The 26,409-nt window shown below is 34.8% G+C and overlaps 1 protein-coding gene across 3 annotated transcripts in view; it reads left to right on the top strand.

The window, feature by feature from the left end:
• KIF3A (kinesin family member 3A) overlaps positions 1-22,071 on the top strand; it is a 43,107-nt gene extending 21,036 nt beyond the window's left edge. For 2 of the 3 annotated variants that reach the window (XM_077768604.1, XM_077768605.1), the window contains exons 6-17: positions 3,082-3,221; positions 3,856-4,053; positions 4,345-4,519; positions 8,519-8,617; positions 15,600-15,756; positions 16,138-16,318; positions 16,902-17,012; positions 17,854-17,979; positions 19,139-19,192; positions 19,545-19,613; positions 20,182-20,306; positions 21,979-22,071. In XM_077768604.1, the coding sequence (XP_077624730.1) occupies positions 3,082-3,221; positions 3,856-4,053; positions 4,345-4,519; positions 8,519-8,617; positions 15,600-15,756; positions 16,138-16,318; positions 16,902-17,012; positions 17,854-17,979; positions 19,139-19,192; positions 19,545-19,613; positions 20,182-20,306; positions 21,979-22,027 (1,484 nt within the window). In that variant the 3' untranslated portion in view covers positions 22,028-22,071. Of the gene's footprint in view, positions 1-3,081; positions 3,222-3,855; positions 4,054-4,344; positions 4,520-8,518; positions 8,618-10,319; positions 10,392-12,504; positions 12,514-15,599; positions 15,757-16,137; positions 16,319-16,901; positions 17,013-17,853; positions 17,980-19,138; positions 19,193-19,544; positions 19,614-20,181; positions 20,307-21,978 lie in introns of all 3 variants that reach the window. The other variant, XM_077768606.1, reaches the window with a different exon arrangement.
• Positions 22,072-26,409: the final 4,338 nt, after the last annotated feature.

The raw sequence follows: 26,409 nt of genomic DNA, 5'->3' as shown, positions 1-26,409 counted from the left end.
TTGCTTATTCTGTAAAAAAAATTTTTTGACTTAAGATTCCATTCGCAGTAGTGATCAAAACTACCCACTAAGAATTGAGAATTGGGGTGCCTGGGTGGCTCAGTGATTAAACATCTGACTCCTCATTTTGGATCTGGTCATGATCTTGCAGTTTGTGAGTTCAAACGCCATGCCAGGCTCTGTACTGATGGTGTGGAGCCTGTTTGGGATTCTTTGTCTCCCTCTCCTACTGCCCCTCCCCAGCTCATACTTTCTCCCTGTCTCTCTCAAAAATAAATCATCTTTTAAAAAACAAAAACAGAGGGGCACCTGGGTGGCTTAGTCGCTTAAGCGTCTGACTTCAGCTAAGGTCATGATCTCATGGTTCGTGGGTTCAAGCCCCGCGTCGGTCTCTGTGCTGACGGCTAGCTCAGAGCCTGGAGCCTATTTCAGGTTCTGTGACTCCCTCTCTCTCTGACCCTCCCCTGTTCATGCTGTCTCTCTCTCTCTCTCAGAAATAAATAAAACATAAAAAAAACAAAACAAAACAAAACAAAAACAGAAAACAAAACAAAAAAAAAGAACTGGGAATTAATTTAATTTGGTATGTGAGTTCTAATGGGAGAAATAAAATGAAATGAAGACATTTTAACACCTAAGATAGCAGAGAGGAAAATACTCTTAATTAATAGATTGAATCCAAGAATTAGATATTTAGTATACATATCCAAATAGAAAAGTTGTAACATAAAAATAGTAATTTTATCATACTGAAATAGTGTAAAATAACTATCCAGAGGGCAATAGCAGAGGGAGGAAATGTGACAGTAAAAGCTGTTATTCTAAATAGATGAAAAATTGATAAAAGTATAAAATTAGTTCCCATTTTGTGTAGGAGGTCATAGTCCAGAAATAGTTAATTTTACACGTAAGAAAATAAGTCCTTTCATTTCATGAATGCGTGACCTGCTTCGCAACTAAAATGCACATTTAAGATAGTCTGTTACATTTGCATTGCGGACACTCTTGTGAATTGGCTGATATTTCTGTTGAGCAGTGTTTTTCAGCCATTAAACAATAAACAATAATCATTTTCCTTAAAAATATTTCTTTTTGAATAGTTAATCCATACATATGTTCTAAAATTCAAAAGGCACAAAAGTAAACACGGAAAAACAAGTCTTTCTTGTGCCTTTCTCATACCTAGTTCCCGCCCCTGGTGGCAACCTCCATTACTTTTCCTTTGTACCCTTCCTGATAGTCTCTGAATGTCCATGTGCAGTTTTACAGAAAGTGCTTGTTCTTTTCTGTAAAGTGCTTCTCCTTTTCTCAGGAGTCAAATAATAGTAGTATTTATTCACTTAAGGGTGTTATTTCAGAAATCATTATCACACGGTAGACCTTTTAAAATAAAGTATTTCACTGGATGGATCTACATAATGTATTTACCCAATATTTTATTTATGGATTTTTGTGTTGTTTTTACTCTTGCTGTTATGAGCAAAAGTATAGTAAATATTCTTATATATATGAGTTTATATATACATACAGTCATATTTATAGGAGAAGTTTTCCTTGCCATCTTGAAAAACATAAATATTTAATTTTTTTCTTTTTTTACAAAGTTTATTTATTTTGAGAGAGACCAAGACAGCATGAGGCGCGGGGGGGGGGAGGGGGGCAGGCAGTGCGCAGAGAGAGGGGGAGAGAAAGAGAGAATTCCAAGTATTCCATGTAGGTTCCATATTGCCAGCTGTGAGTGCACATGGGGCTCTAAGTCACAAAACTGAGATCATGATCTGAGCCAAAACCAAGAGTTGGACACTTAACTGACTAAACCAGCTGGGCGCCCCTAATTTTTTCCTTATTCTAAAATAAATATTTTGACAAAAATTAAAGGTATGGAATTTTCTTTGTTTTATTTTCATATGTGATATGTCAGTAGGTTGGAGCATTGAGTCAACTTGACTGCTGCAAGCAGTTTTCTCCTTACGGATTATAACAGTGTAGCTTATCTTTTGCATTGCTTTGTTTTCATAACTGGACATAAAGAAAAGTCACAGTCATAAATAACATGCTGTACTTAGGTTGCAAAAAAAATAGATACCAAAAATTTAATACCAGTTTTTTACATGTTTCCTCTCACCCAAATTGAAAAATACTGGAAAGTGTGCTTTGATAATCGCATAGCTATAAAACTCTTCCAACCCTTTGATCCAGTAGTTCCAGTTTGAAAAATAAATCCCATAGACATAATCCTTAAGAGAAAGAAAGGTATGTGATCAAAGATGCTCATATTGGTGTTCTTTATGAGGACCTAAAATGGGAAACAATCCAAATATCTCTCAGGGAATAGCAAAGTTAAATTTAGTAAAATTGGCAGGTTGTTTTTGCATAGAAATATAGGAGATAATGTTAAGTGGAAAAAACCAGAAGATAAAATAATACTCTGGAAAGATGTATGTATATTACTACTTATCAGATGCTATGAAGTGGTGTCAGATCAGTTTTTGAAAGATTAAAAAAAAGGTTTTAATAGTGGTGTTACTCTTTTTTTAATATTTATTTTATTTATTTTGAGAGAAAGCACGCAAGCGAGCAGGGAATGGGCAGAGAGAGAGGGAATCCCATGCTGTCAATGCAGAGCCCAGAATGGGGCTCAAACTCATGAACTGCAAGATCATGACCAGAGCTGAAATCCAGAGCCGGATGCTTAAAGTGACTGAGCCACCCAGAGTACAGGGTGGATCAAAGGGTCAGAAGAGTTTTATAGCTACGTGATTATCAAGGCACGTTGCAGCAGTATTTACTTTTTAAAAATATTTAATACTCGGGGCGCCTGGGTGGCTTGGTCGGTTAAGCGTCCGACTTTCGCTTAGGTCATGATCTCGTGGTTCGTGGGTTCGAGCCCCGCGTCGGGCTCTGTGCTGACAGCTAGCTCAGAGCCTGGAGCCTGTTTCAGAGTCAGTATCTCCCTCTTTCTCTGACCCTCCCGTGCTCACGCTGTCTCTCTCTCTCCTAGAAATAAATAAAAATATTAAAAAAAAAAATTTAATACTCCCTGGTGCTAAACTTTTTAAGAATTTCCTTCCTTTCTTCAAGGTTCTGTTGGCGCTACTAACATGAATGAACACAGTTCACGTTCCCATGCCATCTTTACAATTACTATAGAATGCAGCGAAAAAGGCGTTGATGGTAACATGCATGTCAGAATGGGGAAGCTCCACCTTGTAGACCTTGCTGTAAGTAACAGGATACTACTTAAGGAGTAACCCTTGTAGTTTTACATTTTATAAGTGAATAAAAATTCAGGAGAAAAATGTGTGATTTACATATAGTTTTTAAGTTGTTTACTTGTGTATGTGTTTAACTTATTATTTATTATGGAATATTTCAAATGTATACAGAAGTAGTTAGAATAGTAGAATGACCTCCCTTGTACCCATGACCCAACTTCAGCTATTACCAGTTCATGGTCAGTTGTGTTTCATTTTTGCCTTTAGCCACGTTTTCCCTTCCTGTATTATTATTATTATTTTTAAATGTTTTATTTATTTCTGAGAGAGAGAGACAGCGTGAACAGGGGAGGGTCAGAGAGAGAGGGAGACACAGAATCCAAAACAGGCTCCAGGCTCTGAGCTGGCAGCACAGGGCCCGACATGGGGCTCGAACCCACAAACCGTGAGATCATGACCTGAGCCGAAGTCGGACACTTAACCGACTGAGCCACCCAGGCGCCCCGCCTTCCTGTATTGTTTTGAAGCAAATTCCAGATATCACATCAGATTTTTTCAGTGTCAAATTTTGTTTTAAATTGTCAGAGGCATATTCTGTATTTTTAATTTTTGCTTTATTTCTATCTTTGTTTGTTGCTAGGGTTCAGAAAGGCAGGCAAAAACTGGAGCTACTGGACAGCGCCTAAAGGAAGCCACAAAAATCAATCTTTCGCTTTCCACCCTTGGTAATGTAATTTCTGCCTTGGTTGATGGAAAAAGCACTCATGTTCCTTATCGCAACTCTAAATTGACTCGTCTTCTTCAAGATTCCTTAGGAGGAAATTCAAAAACCATGATGGTAAGACTTCATTGTGGAATAGTTAACGTCAGCCAAATTTCAGATTCCTATTTATGTATTGGCATGACTTTTTAAAAACTATTGATATTTCACTTTTTTGATTGTGGAAGAACACCTTGTATGCTAACCCATTTAATGGTGTTTGGAAATCGGTGTGGTTGATGCTTTCTTGTTCCAGAAGGCCAGAGAGGAACTATCTATGTTTCAGAAATTCTTTCTGATATATTTGTAATAGTAGTATTAATTTTGACTGCATCAGGGGTAAAGTGTTTTGTATTCCTGATTCAACAGTGTGCAAATATTGGGCCAGCAGACTACAATTATGATGAAACTATTAGTACATTACGGTATGCTAACCGTGCTAAGAATATTAAAAATAAAGCTAGAATCAATGAAGATCCAAAGGATGCTTTGCTTCGTCAGTTTCAGAAAGAAATAGAAGAACTGAAAAAAAAGCTTGAAGAAGGTAACTTTTTCTTAAAATATTAATGTTAATGTTGGCTAAAAATATGTTGTTTAACCACTAAGTGTTCAAATAAAAAAATCACTTATTATGTAATATTTGTGCATGTAATTTTTAAAAATTGATTTAATTTAAACCTCCATCTCAGTCCCCAGGACCTTTTTACAGATTTCATTTGACCACTTACTCCATAATGAATTTTTTTGTCTCCATATAAGAGTGAGTTACTATATATGTATTTAGGTGAAAATGACCCAGAGTTGTTGTGAAAGGTATTGGGCACTATTGTTGAAAGTAAAGAAAGCTATGAGAGAGTCATGGGTAAACCAACTTTAAGTAAAAATTCATTGTTTGGCTTTGAAAATGCTTTCATGCTTAATTTGAACATGAGATTCTATTTGAGGAATCCTTTTCTAACAAGGTGTAAAAAGTTAGAAAGTTTGAAGGCCTTGTTCATGAGAGTGAGAAATTTACCAGCTGTCATCAAGTGCTCAGTGACTCTATACTTCATGCTAAGAACAGATGGTGAAGGGCTGCTTTGCATAGCAGATAAACAGAGGGCTTTAGAATAGCTTTTTTATAGTTTATGGGGAAACTGGATACGTCAGATGTGAATTCCAACATCACAGATGTTTGGAAAGGGTACTGATTCAATAAATTTGAGTAAGATTATTGAGGAAAAGAAGTTAATTGAGTTGCCTCTTAGATAATGAAATTTGGAATTTTAAATATGACCACTAGGTGGTATTTATAGTCAATATGTTTTAAAGATTTAAGTTTCTTAGATTTGTTAATGTTCATTTCATTCTTTATTTTGCCGCCTTTATTTTTTTACATTTTTTCAATGTGGCAAAATTCACATCATGTAATATTTACCATTTTAACTGTTTTTATTATGTTAGCCTTGTTCTGCAACCATTACTACTGTCCTTCCCTAAAACTTTTTTTAAAATGTTTTTGAAATCTATTTCTGAGAGAGAGAGTATGAGCAGGGGAGGGTCAGAGAGAGAGGGAGACACAGAATCTGAAGCAGCCTCCAGGCTCTGAACTAGAAGTCGGACACTTAACCGACTAAGCCACCCAGGCACCTCTTAATCATCCCCAAATGAAACTCTGTACCATTAAACATTTACTGTCCATCCCCCTTCTGCCTCAGCCCCTGGTAACCCCTATTCTCTCTAGGAATTTGACTATTCTAGATAAGTCAAATAAGTAGAATCATATAATATATGTGCTTTTGTGTCTGGCTTATTTTACTTAGCATGAAGTCCTCAAGGTTCAGTGATGTCACAGCATGTGTCAGAATTCCCTTCCTGTTTAAGGCTGAATGATATTCATTCTTTGTATATGCCACATTTTGTTTCTTCGTGCATCTGTTGAACTGCACTTGGGTTGCTTCTGCTCTGTGACCACTGTGAATAATCGTGCTATGAATGTGGGGGTACAGATACATGTTTGAGTTCTTGCATTCACTTCTTTTGGGTATATACCCAGAAGTGGAATTGTTGGATCATGTGATAATGCTGACTTTATTTTATTATTATTATTATTTTTAATGTTTTATTTATTCCTAGGAGAGAGAGAGAGAGACAGCGTGAGCAGGGGAAGGTCAGAGAGAGAGGGAGTCACGACTGAAACAGGTTCCAGGCTCTGAGCTGGAGTCAGCACAGAGCCCGACACGGGCCCGAACCCACGAACCACGAGATCATGACCTAAGCGAAAGTCGGACGCTTAATCGACTAAGCCACCCAGGCGCCCCAATGCTGACTTTATTTTTAAAACGTTTCATTTCATTGATGCTTATGACATTTGTTTTTATAATCCAGTTAAGAGTGTTATGGTTAATACAGTTGGTCATATAGATCATAAAAAGGTAGGGGAAAACATTAAAAGAATGATTTTTTGAAATTTTATAGACTTATGGAAAATTTAGATGTATAGTGAGTTACTATATAGCTATTATACAACTTCCTCTAATGTTAACATACTATATGTTTATAGTACAGTTGTTGGAACCAGGAAACTTACAATGATACAGACTTAGTAACTTATCTGTGGATCTGATTCAGATGTTGAGATTTTCCTCACAAAATGCCGTTTTTCTTCAGTTCATAATGTAGCCTAGGATCACATGTTGCATTTAGTTGTCAGGACTTTTTATTCTCCTCCTGTATCTAGTTCCTCATCTTTCTTTGTCTTTCATGGTCTTCACACTGTAAAGGTCATTACATTTGTAGAATGTTCTGCAGTTTGGGTTGTCTGTAGTTCTCTCATAACTATTCTGCAAGGAATCTTCACTATAAATTTTATCATTTAATTTTTTCCTTTGGTCTTAAGGTATGCCTTGTGGGAACGTACTCTGAAAAATTATGACGAGATTTTGTTTCTCATCATACTTTTCTGCACTAATTTTAATACCCATCAGGGGTTCTTGCTTGTAGCAGGAACTCTGTGGCATTTGCTCAGTGGTGACTTTCTCTTCTCCTCATTCCTTCGAACATTTAATGTTTGGCGTTCTCCTCTGAGGGGGAATAGTCCTTCTCCCCCACTGGTTTATGTATTCAATTATTTATTTATGTCAGTATGACTCAATGGATAGTTTGTCTGTTATAATACAATAATATCATTATTTGTTTTATTGCTCAAATTACTTTAACTTCGGCCATAGCCATCCCTTTAGGGTAGTTACTACATCCTTTCAACGTGCTCCCATCACTTTTTTGGTTTTTGGTTTTGAGCAGTTACTTATTTCTGGCACCACACGTGTTTTTGGCTCATTTTATGTTTTCCCTACCCTGGCCTTAAAACCATCTGTTTGTTCCTGGTTCCTGTCACTGGAGAATGGTATTTAGAAATCGAGATTTGGATGTTAGGTGCCCTCACTGCTACAAGGTTGTCATTGTTACTAGGCCTAAAGAAAATGTTTTTAGTGAATTCTTTCTCCCAGTACACTGACTTCCATTATTTACTGTTGTTCAGGTATTACCATTTGTGATTAGTGTGTATTTTTCTCCCCAAATTACCTTTGTTTTTTTAGACATTTCTTACATGGACAGTGTTATTTTTAAATAACTACTGTGGAGGTAATGTAGTACTGCTCTGACTTAATATTAGTTTATTCCCTTTTAGTTGATTTTTTTGTTTTTCATGTTAAGTCATACTTGGGCTGCCTGGCTGCCTTATTTGGAAGAGGATGGGACTCTTGATTTCAGGGTTGTGAGTTAGAGGCCCACGTGGGGTGTAGAGATTACTTAAAAAATACAACCTTAAAAAAAAGTTATTATACTTTCTGTACAAATACCCCCTTCTTCTTTTGAAATATTTCTTGTGGTATATTCCTAAAAGTGGAATCACTGTGTTAGATGACAGTTTTATGGTTCTTAAAAAAATATGCAGTTGAATGAATTATTTAACACCTTAAACAGAAAACCAATGAGAATATGGTCTCCCAAAGTGATCACTTTTTTAAAAAAACAGAAATAATAACTTTAATGTAAAATTTTTATGTATACTTAGAAAATAGTTTGTAAGCTAATCATTTGACATTTGAAGTAGATCAGAATTTAACTTCTCTTTAGGAACTTTAAAATAAAGCCGCTAGGGGAGCCTGGGTGGCTCAGTCAGTTTTAAGCATCCGACTTGAGCTCAGGTCATGATCTCACGGTTCGTGGGTTCGAGCCCCGCGTTGGGCTCTTTGCTGACAGCTAGCTCAGAGCCTGAAGCCTGTTTCAGATTCCGTGTCTCCCTGTCTCTCTGACCCTCCCCTGCTCACGCTGTCTCTCTCTCTCTCAGAAAAAAATGTTTAAATACTTATAAAATAAAATAAAATAAAATAAAGCCTTTATGTACATTATATCTATTCCTGAGGTTAGCATATGTGATATACTGTTGAGGAATATTAAATTACAATTTTTGTTTAGGGCACCAAAAACTTAAGAAAATGATACAGGTCATAGCCTACCTAGTATAGAATATAAATCATTTTGTAAAATTTCTGTTCAGGGGAAGAAATATCAGGCTCTGATATCAGTGGATCAGAGGAGGAGGATGATGAAGAGGGTGAGGTTGGAGAAGATGGAGAGAAGAGGAAAAAAAGAAGGGGTAAGTTCTTTTTAGTGTTCTAAAAATTAACTGAGATTGCCGCCTACATATGATTTCACATTCCTAATGCAATTGAGTGGATGCCTTTTCTTTTGCCATTTTTAGTTATGGTAGCAATTCAAACAAGAAATATGCCATATACGTGGTTAACTTTGCCTTATTTTTTTTCTCTAGTGCTGATCTATTTACAGCTGAATCAGAATACCATATGTTCTGTCTTTTTACAATCTAGAATTGTAAAAATCTGTGATAGTGGTTATACCATGTTAAGATTTCATTCAGGTTTGATTTTATGTGGGAACTTTGATCTTTGTTAGGAACCTAAATTTTTTTTTTTTTTTAAGGAAGTCAGGATAATGTGGAGTTTTTCTCAAGCATGATTAGGCTTTAAAAAAATCACTGAATTTTTTAAATGATAACTTTGTATGAGGATTTTATGTTTTAATTTAATACTCTGTATAATGTACTTTCATTCTTACGCTTTTTTTGGGGTATTTGTTGCCAAGGGTGAAGTAAGCTTGTGTTTATTGTGATAAAGATAAAGATAACAGGCAAAAGAGAGAGAGGTATTATAATGACAGACTTTTCAAGCCTTTGTGCTCTGAGTGTTTGTTTGAGAACTCTCTTCCATTAATGTGGACCATTAATGTGTGGATCATTGTTTTCAAGCTGGTGCATATTTTGCTTGTCTTATTAAAATGATCTTGCTGAAAATAAACCCAGAAGTCCCAAATTTTAAAACGAAAGGTCCTATAACTTCCAAAGACAGGAAGAACATGATTTAGAGCAAGAGTTGACCAATGATAAGTCTGCTGGCCAAATCTGGCCTGCCACCTGTTTTTGTAAGTAAAATTTTATTAAACAGCCATGCTCATTTGTTTACATATGGTATGGCTGCTTTCACATGATTCTGGATTGCCCACAAAGCCTCAGGCATTTATTGTCTTTCCCTTAAGAAAATGTTTGCCCACCCCTGATTTACATAAATGGTTTTGTGTTCTTACCTATTTTTTCACAGACTTTTCATAGCTAATGCAGATAATAGATCCGTTAATAATAAAATTAAAAAGTAGAAATAGAAAGAAATGCCATTGCTTAATAAGTTAAAATATTTAATGTAAGATAGTTTATTACCTTGTAAGGTAGGCTTCCAGATTTTAAAAATTTCAGTGAGCCTTTCACAGTTTTGCCATGGAACCTTAAACATACATAATTATATCCAATTACTTGATGTTTTAGTGGAGAAAGAGTGCAGTTAGAGACAAAGCTGTCTATAATGAAAGATAATTGATCATTTCTGTAGTTTTAATTGTGCACAACTTTAAATTTAGAGTTTTCAAACTCACTTCTGGTAATTTATCAGCTAAATAGTTTAAAAAGACTTCAGTGTCACCAGCCGACTTACTTTTTATTCATGTCATTCCAACCCATTGAATTGCTGTTTTCAGTGGATAGTGGGATTTGCCCAGAGTAGGTGCTAAAAGAAATAGTTTCTAATTGCCCCGTCTGGCTTTGTAATTAGAGAATATCGGATAATCTACCAAGACTGGTTTTAAGGGAAAGTAAGTTTTGGTCCTTTAATACAAAGCTTGATCGTTCTTTAAAATTCTGTCTCTGGAACTGAATTTTCCTCTGTGTATGTGTTCATTTTCTTGTTTGCTCTTTCTTTGGTTCCCGTTGGGCTCATTTCTTTGTCTTCCAGGCAGTAGCAGCAGCAGTAGTTCAGACTCCACATGTTCTGTCATAGAGAAACCTCTGGATAAGTCCTTGCCTAGTGAGTGGTAGCTCTTAAATTACGTCACAGAGCTTTGGCTTTTCCATAACCCGTGGGCTTCATTTGAGAAATGCTGCACTGCTCCCCGTCATTACTTAAAGAATACGTGTTGGACTTCTCAGTAGAACAAAGCATGTGATGATTTTTCCCCTTCGCCATTGCTTCCAGTTACCCCTAATTGTTAAAACATGTGCTGACGCTTATGTTTGAGACAATGGAAGAGAGATTCATGCTTTTGCTATTGAGATAATGTAAAGAGAGCTAGTAAGCTGTATAAAAGAACAATTCTTAAAAGGTTCCTTTTTAGGCTTCATCATCAATTTCTACTCCTAGTCTGTATCAGGGACATGCAGTAACAAATCTTGAATTTCTTAAAGTACAAATTTTATTTGGCAATATGCCACCGCCCATTATAACATGTCTTATAGGTATAAAGATTTATGCTTTGGTGTCCTATTCTTAAGGGTAGCTTAAGATTGAAAGCTCCCGAACAAAGAAAACTATACTGTTTGAAGCAAGTAAAGATATATTGGGTAGTATTTCAAATGGCCACTTTTCTCTGTTTCTAAACTACCTGATTGATTTTAAGAAATTTTCTAAGGTATGGTTAGAGACTTCAGATCCACAAGAAATTGTTTCTGCAGGATCTGTCTAGACTTCTTTTCAATTCTAAAGGCTTTTTCTTAAACCTTAATTTCTTAAGTTGAAAAGTATTGTCACTTTTATTTATATTTTTAGAAGAAAAGGGAATTGATATTTTCTTGTACTAGATTGCAGCTTACTGCCTTTTAAAGCATTATCTGTATACTCACCTTTCCAGAACTAATAACAAAAACATTTGGTTATTCTTAGGCATTTAGCTTTCTAGAGGAAGAATTCCAAGAATATTAAGAATTGTTTTCTCTCTTGATAACTCTTACATTTTAACAAAACAATTAACTTCATAGGATAATTTATAGAATATAAGAAATTGCTTTAGAAACCATACAGAGGTATTATTTCTTATTATAAACTGTCAGGTCTGAAAAAATATCTGAGTGGAGCAAATTTAATTTTCTGTTTTAAAATTTTTCTTAATCTTTAAAGAGAAGTCACATGAAATTATGTTATGAATGAGTTGTACTTTGTTCAGAGTTCATGCAGTTTTAGTTACTACTTGTGTACCTAGCACGTAACATTAAGTTTTTTGTTGTGATGTGGGTGTGTTGGTGCATTGGAAAAATGATTTTCCCAGCATGCGGTTGCTGTGTGTAACCTGTATGTACCTTTCCTTTTAAAGATATGAATGGCCTTTTTTTTAAGGTGTTCTTTGCTTGAATCATCAATTGATCATTTATTTCAATGGAATCATAATTGCCCTTAACAATCTACTAATGGATTGAATGCAAGTTTGTTATTATACAGGTGTACTTCACTTTATGCAATTAATGTGTTTTTCTTCTGAAAAATTTGCTTATAAATCAAATTGGAAAATCACATCCATTGGGAGAACTTACTGTCCTTAACATTTCTTCGTTAAATCCTTCTGTTAATTGAACTATCACTACAAATTACTATAATCCAATTCATCTCTTAGTTAATTGGGGTTTTTGTGTTGGATTTTCTTAAAGGGGAGACACACCTGTATTGGATCTTTATATTAGAACATTGAATTGGGAAATTTTGGAAACGGACAATGCAAATTTTGCTACTTTCAACTAATTTTTTAAATTGGCATAGTTTTCTCTTTTGTCCTTTTAGATTACTTCCTAGATCTTAGCAGGTTCCCAATTCCATGTGTATCGCTGGTGTAACCACATGGTGCTGAACTCTTATATTTTCAGGAGTGTGGGAGTCATTGTGTGAGCTCTTGAGATTGATTTGTAGTGTAATCTTAGTCTAAATCTTATTTGCTTAAATTATATCTCCGATTGTGTTGAATATACTTTTCTTTTTACATAAAATTGCTCTCTTTAAGTTTTGATAATGATTTATTTCTGTATTTATACCATAAATAAATGCTATTGTGCATTTTTCTTTGTTTTACAAAGGAAATAATGTTTTTCTTTTTTTCCTCTTCATCTCTGTGCATATGCTTCCTGTCTACGATTTGCTTACTACTTCTTACTGAAAGATCAAGCAGGTTGGTGTGATTGATTTGCACTCCACAAATGGTACAATTCTTTAAACTATAAAGAACTTTGTTATTTAACTACATTACATTTTTAAAATTTAATACTTTTTTTCCCAAGGTAAGTATCTGTCTTTTGTATTAAGAAAAATCTTTCAAATTTAGTTTTCAACTTTTAGTTTTTTTGAAAAAACTTAATTTTTCCTAAATTAAAAAAATTATTTCAGTTTTTATTCAGGAAGATATTAGGAACAGTCTTGTTTCTAAATGATCTTTTCAGAGGACTAATTCAGAAGTGTTAGCTAGACAGTCACACACACTGGATGCTCTAGACCTCATCACCACAATAGACAAAAGTCAGTATAACACCAGAACCAGATAACAGAATATTTTTTCCCAAGTTTTTAAAGACCCCTTAAGCCAAACTTCGGTAATGCAAATATAAATGATTTTCATATTCAAGTATTTACTTAAAGTAAGAAATCCCACATCTGGTTACTTACATCCATCGATGCTTATGTAATGAGAATGAAATTAATTCAGCTGACTCTTCCTGAAATTCTTCCCTTTAATTTCATCTTGACAGTTTTGGTTAGAACACATGGCAAAGGGCAATTAAAAATATTATTCCCTGTTTAGCTTAATTATATATTATATGACATCACCAAGTTTTTAAGATGTATTTACCTGAAATTTTGTGCTGGAATCTATCATGCAGTATTAGAAGAAGGGTTTTTGGGTGGTTTAGTTAAGATTTTTTAAAATTCTTTTTAAAAAATCAGCATAAGAGTGACTTTTAGTGATGTCACGATTTTAAAAGTGCTTTGTTAGGAGAGTTGGAACATATTCACTTTTAGCCTAAAATATTATTTGGAGAGAAATACAGTGATTTATCTGAATAATCCTGGCTAGAATATTATTTAACTTAAATGTTAGACTTTTGAAACTGAACTGAATTCTATATGCGTGGTCATCTTTAATGAAGATGTTGTAAGAGCACAGTAAGATTTTTGCTGAGAAAGCATCAGTTTGAGAAATCCTACCTGAATGGTTTTGAATAACCAATACAATTCAGGCCTGGTAGTAATTCATCAATAGGTTGTGTTTTTGCATTTCTACATATATCTTTTTATTTTACTGCCTCTTAATGGGGTTGGAAACTAGATGTTTTTAATTGTTAACCAAACAGAACAACCCTGAAACCTAAAAATCAATGTGCATATGTTTATCAGATTATTTCCATTATGCTGTTAGTATCCATGTCTTCATACAGTTGTTTTTTTTTTTTTTTTTTTGTCTTAACATAGTGGCCATTTTTTCTTTAAATATTTGTAATTCTGAGATGGAAAGTAAGTTATAATTTCTTAATGTGTGCCCTTGTTTTATTTTTTTAAAAGATTTTATTTTTAAATAACCTCTACGCCTGATGTGGGGCTTGAACCGAAAACCCCAAGATAAAGAGTTTTATGCTTTACCCACTGAGCCAACCAGGCACCCTCTGTATGCAGTTACTTTATACCTGAACTTCAGCCTTTCCCCTCACATTTCTAAGAAATAGTACTACCGATTAGAAATCCTGTCTAGGAGTTCATTGAGAGTAGGAATTAGATGGCTTTTTAAAATTATTTTTTTAACAGCATAATTCAGAACATTTAGTACAGCTGGCTGTGCCAAAGAAGCCAACCTACTTAGGTCTACATCCTGACTTTTGGAATGCAATGAATCACACCACACCAAAGCATGAATTTGGATCAGTACTCTTATTTTTACTCTTTTATTTAACTTACTTGTTTTATGGCTTAAGTTTGCTTTAGACTTTTATTTCTGTAGAAATAGAGGGAAATATATTTTAAACCCTTGGGTTTTTAATATAATTTTATCTTAAAGATTTAATGTCTGTGAATGATTTTCTCATCTCATGTTTCCTGAAAATGTGTATTCAGATAAATATCTGCATTATCATTACTTTTCAGTTCTCTTTCCTTGTTAGCAGGAGGGGTTAGCTTTTGGGTGGAGACATTAACAATTTATAAACTCTTCTGGTTTACAATCTTCTGTGGTCCTTTGGTAAGGAAGTTAAGAGTGACAAAAGCTTTCAGGAGAGCCTCTCACCAATTCTACGAAAAGTATGATCGTTTTTCCAAAGGAAAGTATGTTTCAAAGAAATTGTATTACCAGAAATGAATTTGATTCAGTTTCATAACCAGTTTGATAACCTGGTCTTTTATTTGTTCTTTTTGATGTTTCATTTTAATTTCATCATTTTGAAATTCATTCGATAAACTTTCATCGAACACCTATTATATGTATGTGAAATGCTCTAGTTGGGCATTGTAGTCTAAATAATCAACTGGAAGCTGCATTTCCAGCTTTATTATTTGATAGTATTTCTATTTCTATTTGATACTTGACATATTTAAACTGGCTCTGAGAGATTTAGGCTCCTGAGTTTGACATAATAATGAGCTATTTTAATTGTTCATTTAACATGATGATAGATCATGGTAGCTCAACAACTGTAAAATGCCTAGTTAATTATAATGTAACCATTAAATAGTATAGGATTTCTTCCTTTAAGGTGTACTATGAAATGAAATAGTTTCAAGTAATTTTATTAAACATAAATTTTAGAAAAATTTTATGACTATATGTGACTTTTATTTATTCATTGATTTTAATCAATTTTGGGAAGCCACTTTATTTTGTACCTTGTTATCAGAGAAAAGTAACTAAATAACCCTGCTGCTTTTTTAAACATATATCTTATTTGAGGACACATAGATCTTTGAGTTTTTTTTTTTTTTTTGGCTTTCCTGTTAATCTTTCTTTTTTCCTACTTACCTGTTTTTGCTTCTCTTTTGCACACTTTTGTTCTTAGTTATCATCGCACAATTACACAGCAATTTGTTTAGCAGTTAGTTAAAAAGTTATTCCCAGAACATAATAAATAGAAATAAAATATATTAATTATTTGGTTTCCTCAAAATTGTATTTGATTTTGTATTATTGAGGAATGTGTCTTTTGTAATTGAAGAGAATTTATACAAGCCTGAAAAATTGGCCCTACAGTGATTGTTGCAAATAAATGACTCATATAGGTAAAAAGAAAGTGTCCCCAGATAAGATGGTTGAAATGCAAGCAAAAATTGATGAGGAGAGAAAAGCACTTGAAACAAAGCTTGACATGGAAGAAGAAGAAAGAAACAAAGCTAGAGCTGAATTAGAGAAACGGGAAAAAGATCTACTTAAGGCCCAGTGAGTATTACTGAATTGAGAGAGACTCGTGATTTAAATTTCTGGTATTTTTCATAGCATATATAAGCAAGAAAATTGAATAGTAATTAAAAGCTTGATTTTTGTCTTCAGAATAGCTTTTTAAGATAGAAGGTTTTGTTTTATTTCCAAAAATTGCATCTGTTTTTCTTATTTCATCTTTGTGTAGGAGGAAAAATTAGCAGTGAAGTTGGATGTTATAGATTAAATCATAAGTTAATTAATACTACACTGTGATATGATTTGCTAGATGTGTTATATAATTATATCCCTATTTTGAAATTTTGTATCCAACTTCTTGTTAAATTTTGGCAATAGTAGATAATTGATAGATAATTAAGTATTCTCCTTTTTAATCAACAGACAAGAACATCAGTCTTTGCTGGAGAAATTATCTGCACTGGAGAAGAAGGTAATTGTTGGTGGCGTTGATTTGTTGGCAAAAGCTGAAGAACAAGAGAAACTTCTTGAAGAATCTAATATGGAACTGGAAGAACGGAGGAAAAGAGCAGAGCAACTTCGTAGAGAACTTGAGGAAAAAGAGGTGATGTAACTTTTTGTTTTGGTTGACATTTTGCCTTGGTATTTAACTCTTCTAGTGTAAAGCTATATATCCATAATCTGTCAGTAAGTAAGTATAGTGGACACACAATGTTACACTAGTTTCAGATGTACAACATAGTGATTTAGGTTCTCTCTATGTTAATCTGTACTCACCGCAAGTGTCGCTGCCATGTGTCCACATATAATTCTCTTACAGTATCATTGACTGTATTCCCTATGCAGAGTCTTTCATCTCCATGACTCACTCATTCCATAAGTGATGGTCTGTACCTCCCACTCCCTGCTTCATCCATTTTGCCTCTCTCCCCGACCCCAAACCCAACCATCAGTTTGTTCTCTTTTTGTTTATATCTTTGTTCATTTGTTTTGTCTTTTAGATAGCACATAGGAGTGAAATCATGTGGTATTTGTCTTATATCTATAATCCTAATAAAATTTTAAAGCAGATCTGTGAATTGCTTTGAAAGATAATAGTTGCTAAACATTTTTCATTTGTTAAATAATGAAATTTGTGTTTGACGAAGAAAATGATTCTGTCTGAAGTTTATCAGTTTTTGTCGTAGCAAGAACGCTTGGATATTGAAGAAAAATACACCAGCTTGCAAGAGGAAGCCCAGGGAAAAACCAAGAAATTAAAGAAAGTGTGGACTATGCTGATGGCTGCCAAATCAGAGGTTGGTCTCCTAGAAATTACCTACAAATGTAGCTCTGAATTTTAAAAAAAGTTCTTTGAGGAAGTATGATTAAAAATCCTAAAGAGGTTATAATGTATGCTTACAGTTTTAAAGAAATGACATTTTCTCCTTTGTGTGCAGTTTCACATTTTAGCTGTTAAGCTGCATTGTGTATTTCTAACATTAACTATTAATGTGGAAATAGGGGCACCTGGGTGACTCAGTTGGTTAATAAGCATCTTACTTCAGCTGAGGTCATGATCTAGCTGTTCCTTAGTTCAAGCCCCGCATGGGGCTCTATGCTGACAGCTCAGAGCCTGGAGCCTGCTTCAGATTCTGTGTCTCCTTTACTCTCTCTGCCTCTCCCCCATTCACACTCTGTCTTGATCTCTCTCTCTCTCTCTCTCAAAAATAAACAAACGTTAGAAAAGAAAAAAGAATAAGGTAGAAATAGATAGTGAGGGGTAGTGTCATTCTGTGAATTATTTTTGTGAAAGAACTGATTAAGCTTTTACAAGGTTTCTTAGACCAGTGCCTAAATCAGATAAAATTCTTTTTTGGGGGGCGCGGGTCGCCTGGGCGGTTCAGTCAGTTAAGTGTCCGACTTCGGCTCAGGTCATGATCTCATGGTTTGTGGGTTCGAGGCCCACATCGGGCTCTGTGCTGACAGCTCAGAGCCTGGAGCCTGCTTCAGATTCTGTGTCTCCCTCTCTCTCTGACCCTTCCTGCTCACACTCACTTTCCCTCTCTCTCACTAATAAATAAAAACATTAAAAATTTTTTTAAAAACTTTTTTTTAAAACCTTGTTTGCCCTTCATATTTTTATTGATTTTCTGGTAGATGGCTGATCTCCAACAGGAGCATCAGAGGGAAATTGAAGGCCTCCTGGAAAATATTCGACAACTTAGCCGGGAGCTTCGACTTCAGATGCTTATTATTGATAATTTTATACCTCAAGATTATCAGGTAAGAGGGAAGTTCTCTGACTAGATATTATATCACTTGGCTGGGGTGCAGAAATAGGACTATAATTCTAATTTAATTGATGGTAAATATTTCAGTTGTTGACGGTAAAATTTACTTGAACTAATGCCATCACATTTCACTTCAGCTGTTATCTTTTCTTGATACATAAAGTCTCTGAGTATGTTAGTACCTATCTAAGAATGTCTCAGCCCTTTGGAGGAACCCAGACTTATGGAATTGCATTTCTGTTTATTCATTCAATATATTTGATCCTGTAAGTAGAATAAATGGAACTCCTTTGCTAATTTTTCTCCCTGCTTATGGATACTAATTGTGTGCATGTGTGTGCACATGTTGGGGGGGGGAGGCATAATGTGTATATGGTAAAATACACATAACATGAAATTTACCTTTTTAGACTATTTTTAGGAATACAGTTCGGTGACATTAAGTACATTTACAGTGTTTTGCACTCATCACTGCCATCCATTGCCAGGTGTATGCTGATTCTTAATTCTAGTATAATTTTAAAATGTCAGCCTCTCTATACCCAAAATTTCCATTTTTCTGATACATTTTAGTGTACCTTAACATACTGATTTTTCAAAAATCTATTTTGAGTCTTTGTATAGCTTAAATAACTCTTTCTGAAGATAAGCCTTAATATGTTTTTCCTTTGGACCTCAGGTTGACAAAATTTTTGGTTCATGGTACATTCTCCTTATATTGGTCCTTGGTTGACCTGCTTTTATTTAGTTGGTTAGTTTTGTTTGTTTGTTTGTTTTGGCTTTTTTTGATTATTTATTTTGTAGTGAACTTGACATGCATAACAAAAGCTGTTATCAGGACAGTAACCTACTTCTGACCAAATAGTTTCCCTCTCCCCTCTGCCATCCCTTTGGCTCTTCCAACTCAAAGTAGTCATCATCCTGAATCCCATGTTCTTCATTTCCTTGCTTTTTATTTTTATATGGTTTAATTGTATTTACATATATTCCTTCAAAGTATGTATTTTCAAATTTATCAAAAAGTTACGCAGTATATAATGTTTTGAGGCAACTTTTTACTTAATATATTAAGATTTTAGTCTTGTGAGCTTTTTTCCAGTATTTCAAATGTTATTAAATATTAAAAGTAGACCATCTTTGGCTCTTAAAAGGAAATGATTGAAAACTATGTCCATTGGAATGAAGACATCGGAGAATGGCAGCTGGTGAGTATTACCTTCATTCCCTCATGAAGTACTTAAGGGAGTTCATCCTGTGGCTTGGGGACTGCGCTGGCTCTGAGGAGACCACGATGGTCCAGGGAATGAATCAGATGAGAATCCACTAGAGTGGATAATTTTCTCATTAACTGTATTATAACATTCAGACTGTTCAGTGGAAGTGGTGTCATTTGGGGCTTCATAGGACTGTCTGACTTCTAGATTCCTTTCTTTTCCAGTGTTCAAATTACATTTTACAATTGTAACATCAGTATATCTCTTAGTAATTTGCATTATTCCCAATATTAATTGCTAATTAAGATAATTTTCCTCCCTCCTCTTTTTTTTCTTTTTTGAGAAATGTGTTGCCTATACAGGAAATAACATGAGGAAGCAGACTCCAGCTCCTGATAAAAAAGAGAAAGACGTAAGAGTGCTTTTTTGTTGTTGTAACTGCAGTTTCTTTATAGGATCTGGGTCACTCATCTTTGTTATCAATATGATATAAAGAAATCAGCTCTGCTGAAAAATAGGCCTGTCTCTTGGGAAGAGAAGCCCTAGGAGGGGCGATAGAGGACATTTCTGCTCCCCTCAGTCGTGAGGGCAGGCTTTCCCTTTGCACCACCCAAGAGGCATGGCGGCTTCTTCAGAGCCTCTTCCCCACCTCTCCAGGCCATGTGGGGATAGTTGGAGACCAGAGTGCCTCTGTCTCCTTCTCAGAGCTGGTCCTGGACTTAGGCCAACAAGAGGAAGTAGCAGCTGTAGGGAAAACAATAATGATTTTCCTTTCCTCTGAAGATAATTTATAGGGTCCTTATTTACCACCAGTGGGGAATGTGTTTGAGATGAGTGGCATTCAAAGAGGATACCCTTAGACATTTATTTGCTCTTCTGCAGTTTTTTTCTAGGAGTTTATTCAGCATTTTAAATCTTCTCCCCACATATGGTTTAAATCCTTCCTATAAGAGTGTCTTGTGTTTGCTCCCTTTACTTAGCCCTTTGAAGTGGACCTTTCCCACGTGTACCTTGCCTACACTGAGGAGAGCCTCCGGCAGTCCCTGATGAAGTTAGAGAGGCCGCGGACGTCGAAGGGGAAAGCAAGGCCAAAGACGGGGCGAAGGTAAGGACTTCTCTTTCAGTACTGTAAGACAAAAGCACTGAGATATTCTAAGTAGATACGTTTAGAGGAGATTTAGTTAACATAATAAATGTTTTAGCTATATTAAAAAGCTGCATTTTAGATGTACTTATATAAATATTAGAGTCCTTATGTAGTTATGATTTGAGTAAGTTAAAAACTAAAGAATCAAATCAAGTCTTCCAACTTCTTTGGCCCTTCTAAGTACTAGAGTTTATTTTTTAACACACGTTGTTCTATCCAAATGTATTAGAAGTTATCTGCTACCTATTTTAATTCCTTAATTTTTATAATAATTCTTCTAGTGAGATGCTAATTAATTTGCCTGATTCAACTCCAAGGTCTTATATTTGCTGGCTTGCTTTTCTGTTATAAACGTTGCCCCAAGAACCTTGATCTTCTCAGTTGCTAGTTAAAGAAAACTTTTCTGACGATTTTTCCTTCTCCTTTGAGTTTTGGCTTTGACTGTTGAGTAGTCTATATGTATCATAACATAACCCCCCAGGGAGATCAGGGCTGGCACTTCTTTCTTCTCTCTCTTTCCTTCATCAGGTACTATTCAGCTTCTTTAAACTGATTGTAACACTTGGAGTTCCTGAAATGATAGGAAATAATAAGCTTATTTTCCCCCTACTTTGAGTATGTAGACTTTTGAGTTTTAAGTCAGATGAAGTTGTAAGGTTTTAATATTTTTGTGTTATATAACATCATAGACATAACTTAATATCTATAAATTTGGTATATGTGACTCGAGGAGGAATCAAGGAGGAATTTTTACATTTCTTAGCATTCAGGTGCCGGTTGTTAAAAACTTTTCATATATCAACAGAAGCCATGTATGTAATATTCGTAGTGATTGAAGAAAGATCCCATTACATGTTTTCATTTTTCCGTTTTTAATAGAGATATTTTCCTCTTGACTCTGCAGAGAATAAGAAAAATTACAACACAGGTGTGATGATAAATGATTTAATGTATAAAAAATTAATTTGAGCCAACATTAGATGACCCAAACCTATCATTCTCTGTGTATCAGAATTAGCCTTTTGTATTAAGAAAACAATAGATGACCCCAAACATAGACAAATATACACAGTAAATGGTTTGTTGATATTGTATTATATTACCTGATAATGTTCAATGTGATGTTCCTCTAAATTAGAAATGCATAGTTCAGTGTGCTAAGCAAAATTCCAGTGAACACCATACATTACTGTAGTATTTCTGTCAGTCTGTACACATGCTTCTCTAAGGTGTTTCATATGATTTGTGTCTCTTTTTTTCACTGAATGAACCTGTACCTTCAGCATGCCCCAGAACAGGTAATCAAGGGGCTCAGGTCTGGCAAACATACAGCCCACTTGGCCCTGGCCTATCTAGTCCTATTTCAGAAGTTTTCATCGACTCAATTCCTTACATTCTGATTGGTAGGGTGGAGTGCCAGGCTCTTGTACCTACTTCAGGTGATCTTCCTCTGGCCTAAAATGGTGGGCATTAATTGATCTCTTAACATGTCAAACATGTCAAACCTTGGCTTGTTTCTAGACCACTCTGTATTACCTGCTATATAATGTATAATGCTATATAATGTAAAGTGTTTGCATTCAGTCTTTTAGGAAAACATTCATTTTTTCTTTTTCTCTTCTCCAAACAGAAAGCGTTCTGCAAAACCTGAAACTGTAATTGATTCTTTACTTCAGTAAACATTACAGACTTAAAGTCACAATAAAAATTAGTGATATTCTCATGCCTGGACAAAATCTTTAATTAAAACACTGAAGACTGTTGTGTAATTTCAAATAATGGAAACTGTAAATTATGGAGTAAGACTGGAACTAATAACTTGCCTCATAAGTCTTAGTCAATATATATATTAATGTCATATTAAAATTGTACAACTGGTAATTGTTCAGATTCTCATATTACACTCTAGTTTATACTGTGCAGGGAACTCGAGGGAGCAGCTCATACTCTAGAGAGTTGCAGTTTAAATGTATACATAAATCTGTTCGTGATTTAACTACTGTATAATTAGGTGACTGGATAGGCAAGATAGAAAAAAATATATACGTCCTGTTTTGCACACAGAAAGTAGCGTATCTCGTCCTACGTTGTGCTGTCCTATGTGAATGTATGGGCTGCATATCTAAGAAATTATTTGATCCTAACACCCACCTAGCCTAATTAAAAATCTGCTAATTTTTATACTAAAATTCACTGCATTTTAAGTATGAGACAACTTACGTTTTTGATCTTTGGAAAATTTTATAATTCATCAGTCACACTTGAGAAGTATACATGTTTAAAACGCAAACGTTGGAAATACGTTTCTTCTGGACCTCTCTTGACCTTTTTATGCCACTCTGACTTCAATTGAAATACACTTTTTTTGTTCTACTTTCATGTTCTCTTGAAGCATTGAGTTTGTACGTAGATATAAAAGAGTCACAGTTGCCGAAAATTAAGAAGCTAAATACTGATCATTCATCTTTGCCCATATATGTGTATTTTCTAAAATTCACTTTGAAATATAAGTAATGGATGCTTTTCTGCATCTCAGGTCTAAATTGTGGTAGGAATTGCTCTGTATCTCCCAAATGAGAAAGCTCTCCATTTTCCACAAAATGCAATCAAAGCAAGATATATGTATATCTTTTAATTCTTTGACTTTAAAACATTTGTTTTGGTTTTATTCATATTTTATAAAAAGGCAATATTCCTCCCTGAATTTCTTTTATTCACAAATCCCACTTAAACCATGTTCCTCTAAAAATAAAAAGTTTTTACTTTTATAGTAAAATAAGTTATAATAGAATTGTTCTCATGGTGACTGCTTACAAACTTTTAATTTTTTTGTAAGTTATGCTACTCCTAAGCCACTTAACACATCTTTTATGAGTTTTAAAATTATATGACCAGCCCTAAAGTCCATTGGTTGCAAGTTTGAGACTTCATAAATTAGTATTTATTAAGTCAACAGTACTTTAGTAAGTTTGGTTAAATATTGGTTTGTAGTTAAAAAGCTGCCTATAGATTGGGGTGAGTGTATAGGTGGCATGATTGTGAGGTGGTAGTAAAAATGCATCCCTAAATTTAAAGTTCATTCCAAAGGTGGTGTACCAAATGTCCTGTGTATGGTGACTATTTTATAGGTAATAAGAACTGCATTTAACTGGCAGCATTTTGTTTGTAACGTGTAAGATAGTTAGGAGGTTATGACTTTACGCTCTGTGGGGCATCGTCCAGGTACTGTGAAGACTAGAGGTGAATGTATGTCTTGTAAAAGCTCTGTGTGCGCAGAATGTCTTGGCAGTTGTAGATGCACATTTCATGGTTAGTAAATACTCCAGAGAAATCTTAATTTTACCAGTAGGATCAAAAAGATGCATACTTCTTTCTAAAAGTCCACGTTTCTAGCCTTTAACCATCCAGTTAATTTTTTATTGTTTTTATTTGAGTAGCATTGACGCACAGTGTTACCTTAGTTTCACGTGTGCAGCATAGTGATTCCGCCGCTTGGTTATGCTGTGCTCACAGCAAGCATAGCTCCCATCTGTCATCGTAAGACTCTGTGACAGGCTATTACAGTATCGTTCACTATATTCCCTTTGGTGTGGGGAAGGAACAACTTTTGCATTAAGCTTTAAAACATAGAAAATGGAAGCCAGTGTGTTAGATTTATTTTTCTATTCCACTTCTGCTGCAATATCAAAAATCTGTAAAAAGTCAAAACATTGAGGAATTTACAAAACAGGCCATGTTAGCAGTTTGTTTTTTTTTAAACATTAACATCAGAACTGATTATACCAGATGTACCTTATATAATTACTCTATGAAATACCAAAATAAGATATTCAAGTCAGGCTTGAATATCCATATGAAAACATAGGATACTGACTTTAGAGCTATTCATTTAGCTCTGATCATAGCAATTCTGTGGTTTCTTCACATGTACTGTGTCTTTGTCCATAAAATGAAATATTTTGTAACTTCAGTGTTAATTTCGTGAAAGGATATAGATGAAGATACTTCCTCATTATTTGAAACAAATAGCCAATTTTATGAGCGTCACATATAAATAGGTTATTGAAGGGGTATTTTTTCTTTAATTTAAAAAAGTAATATTTATTTATTAAAAGGAGCCTTGATAGAATGTTAATTGCAATATGTTCTTTAATAAACCCTGTTTTAAAACCTTAATTATATATACTCATTATTAGGATATTAAAATATAATAATATCCCCCCATTTTTGTTTAGATTCTTATAAAATATAAGATTAATGAAGATATGGGGGGTGGCCTGCATCTGTGTGTTTTTCTGGAAAGGAGAATCTATTTGACAAGGTATATCATCTTGGAAAAGGGGACCTTTTTTCGCAGCAAGAAATTTAAGATTACTTTGGGGGAGGGGAGTGGTTCTACTTGATCTGTAACATGTTTTTAAATTTATGATTATGGTTTTTGGGTTGTTGTCATTTTTAGTCTTTTAAAAATATCTTCCCCCTTAACTCTTACATAAAGGGAAGTCCCTCTCTTTCCTACAAGGCTGTGAATTAAGGAATGGGTAGAGTTTACATTTAAGCATGCCAGTGCCTGCCCGATTTCTTAATGTATACATTTGTTTCCTTTTTAGTTATTTTTTGTTTTTAAATGCTAGAAGAAAATATAGATCTTCCTAGTGCCTTTGAACTTACACTGTAGTTTGATTAATTTTAAACCATTTAATAACTTCAGTAGCACTACTACAATACCGTATACTCGCCAAAATTGCAAAATCTTCCAGTGAGTTTGTTGCATTAATTTCAAAAGCCACACTTTAATTGTATTTTATGTATAAATTGTATTTGTTGAAGTTGTATATATTGATATTGTATGTATACATGCAGCATGGTTAAGTTAGAAATAAAACTCTTGACCTAATACTCATAGTTGTGGTCTGCTTTTTTCCTCAACTACCTTTGTGGGTCTTTGTGCTTGGCTTCTCAATTTTATACAGTTTACAGAGGCCTGTGTCATTTCACACCCAAATATTTTTTTACTGTTTGTTTATTTATTTAGAGACAGCAAAAGATTTGTGTGAGTAGGGTAGGGGCAGAGAGAGAGAGAATCCCAAGCAGGCTCTATGCTGTCATCAGAGCCCAATGAGGGGCGCTGTTGTGAGATTGTTATGTGAGCTGAAATCACTACTCGGAGGCTAAACTGACTGAGCCACACAAGCCCCCCTCACACCCAAAATGGTTAAAAAAAATTTTTTTTTAATGTTTATTTATTTACTTAAAAATAGAGGTGCCTGGGTGGCTCAGTCGGTTGGGTGTCCGACTTTGGTTCATATCTGATCTCACTGTTGGTGAGTTCAAGCCCCGCATCAGGCTCTGTGCTGACACTCGACTGAGCCACCCAGGTTACCCAAATGTTTATTTTTTTTGAGAGAGAGAAAGAACACAATCAGGGAAGAGCAGAAAGAGAGAGGGGCAGAGAATCTGAAGCAGGCTCCAGGCTCTGAGCTGTCAGCACAGACCTCAGTGTGGGGCTCGAACCCACGAACTGTGAGATCATGACCTGAACCAAAGTCTGATGCTTAACCTACTGAGCCACCCAGGCGCCCCACCAAAGGAATTTTTAGACAATGATGGAAATGCATCACACTCCAAGACCCAGGTGCCCCCTTACATACCGAAAACTTGTAATGTTGTGAGCCTTTAAACAGAAATCCTCATGAAACAGAAACCTGGGGGAGAGGTTTTAAAATGTTTCTTCTAATTGATAAAATTTATTTTCACCAAAAATAGTTTTATCTAAATTTTGTTACCCTTCTCACTAGATATTTGAGAATAGAAACTTAAAAAAGCAAGTATGAAAAATGTATCTCACTAAAAGGTAAAAGACATTTCTTAGTGGTAAGGTATCATGATTTCTTTCAATATCTTTTAATGAGCTTTATATATGTGCAAAACAAAACATTGCTTGGATTATTGTTAATTGTGTGTTCTTTTAACAAACAGTTATTGATTACCGGGCACCGTGCAAAGCTGCCTTGAGAAATTCACAGGCAGCAGGCCTGAGAAGTTTGGATTTGTCAGCCAG

This window comes from Crocuta crocuta, unplaced genomic scaffold (assembly GCF_008692635.1).
Source record: "Crocuta crocuta isolate KB4526 unplaced genomic scaffold, BGI_CrCroc_1.0 scaffold64, whole genome shotgun sequence".
Classification (NCBI taxonomy): domain Eukaryota; kingdom Metazoa; phylum Chordata; class Mammalia; order Carnivora; family Hyaenidae; genus Crocuta; species Crocuta crocuta.
This window is presented reverse-complemented; position numbering and strand designations above follow the sequence as displayed.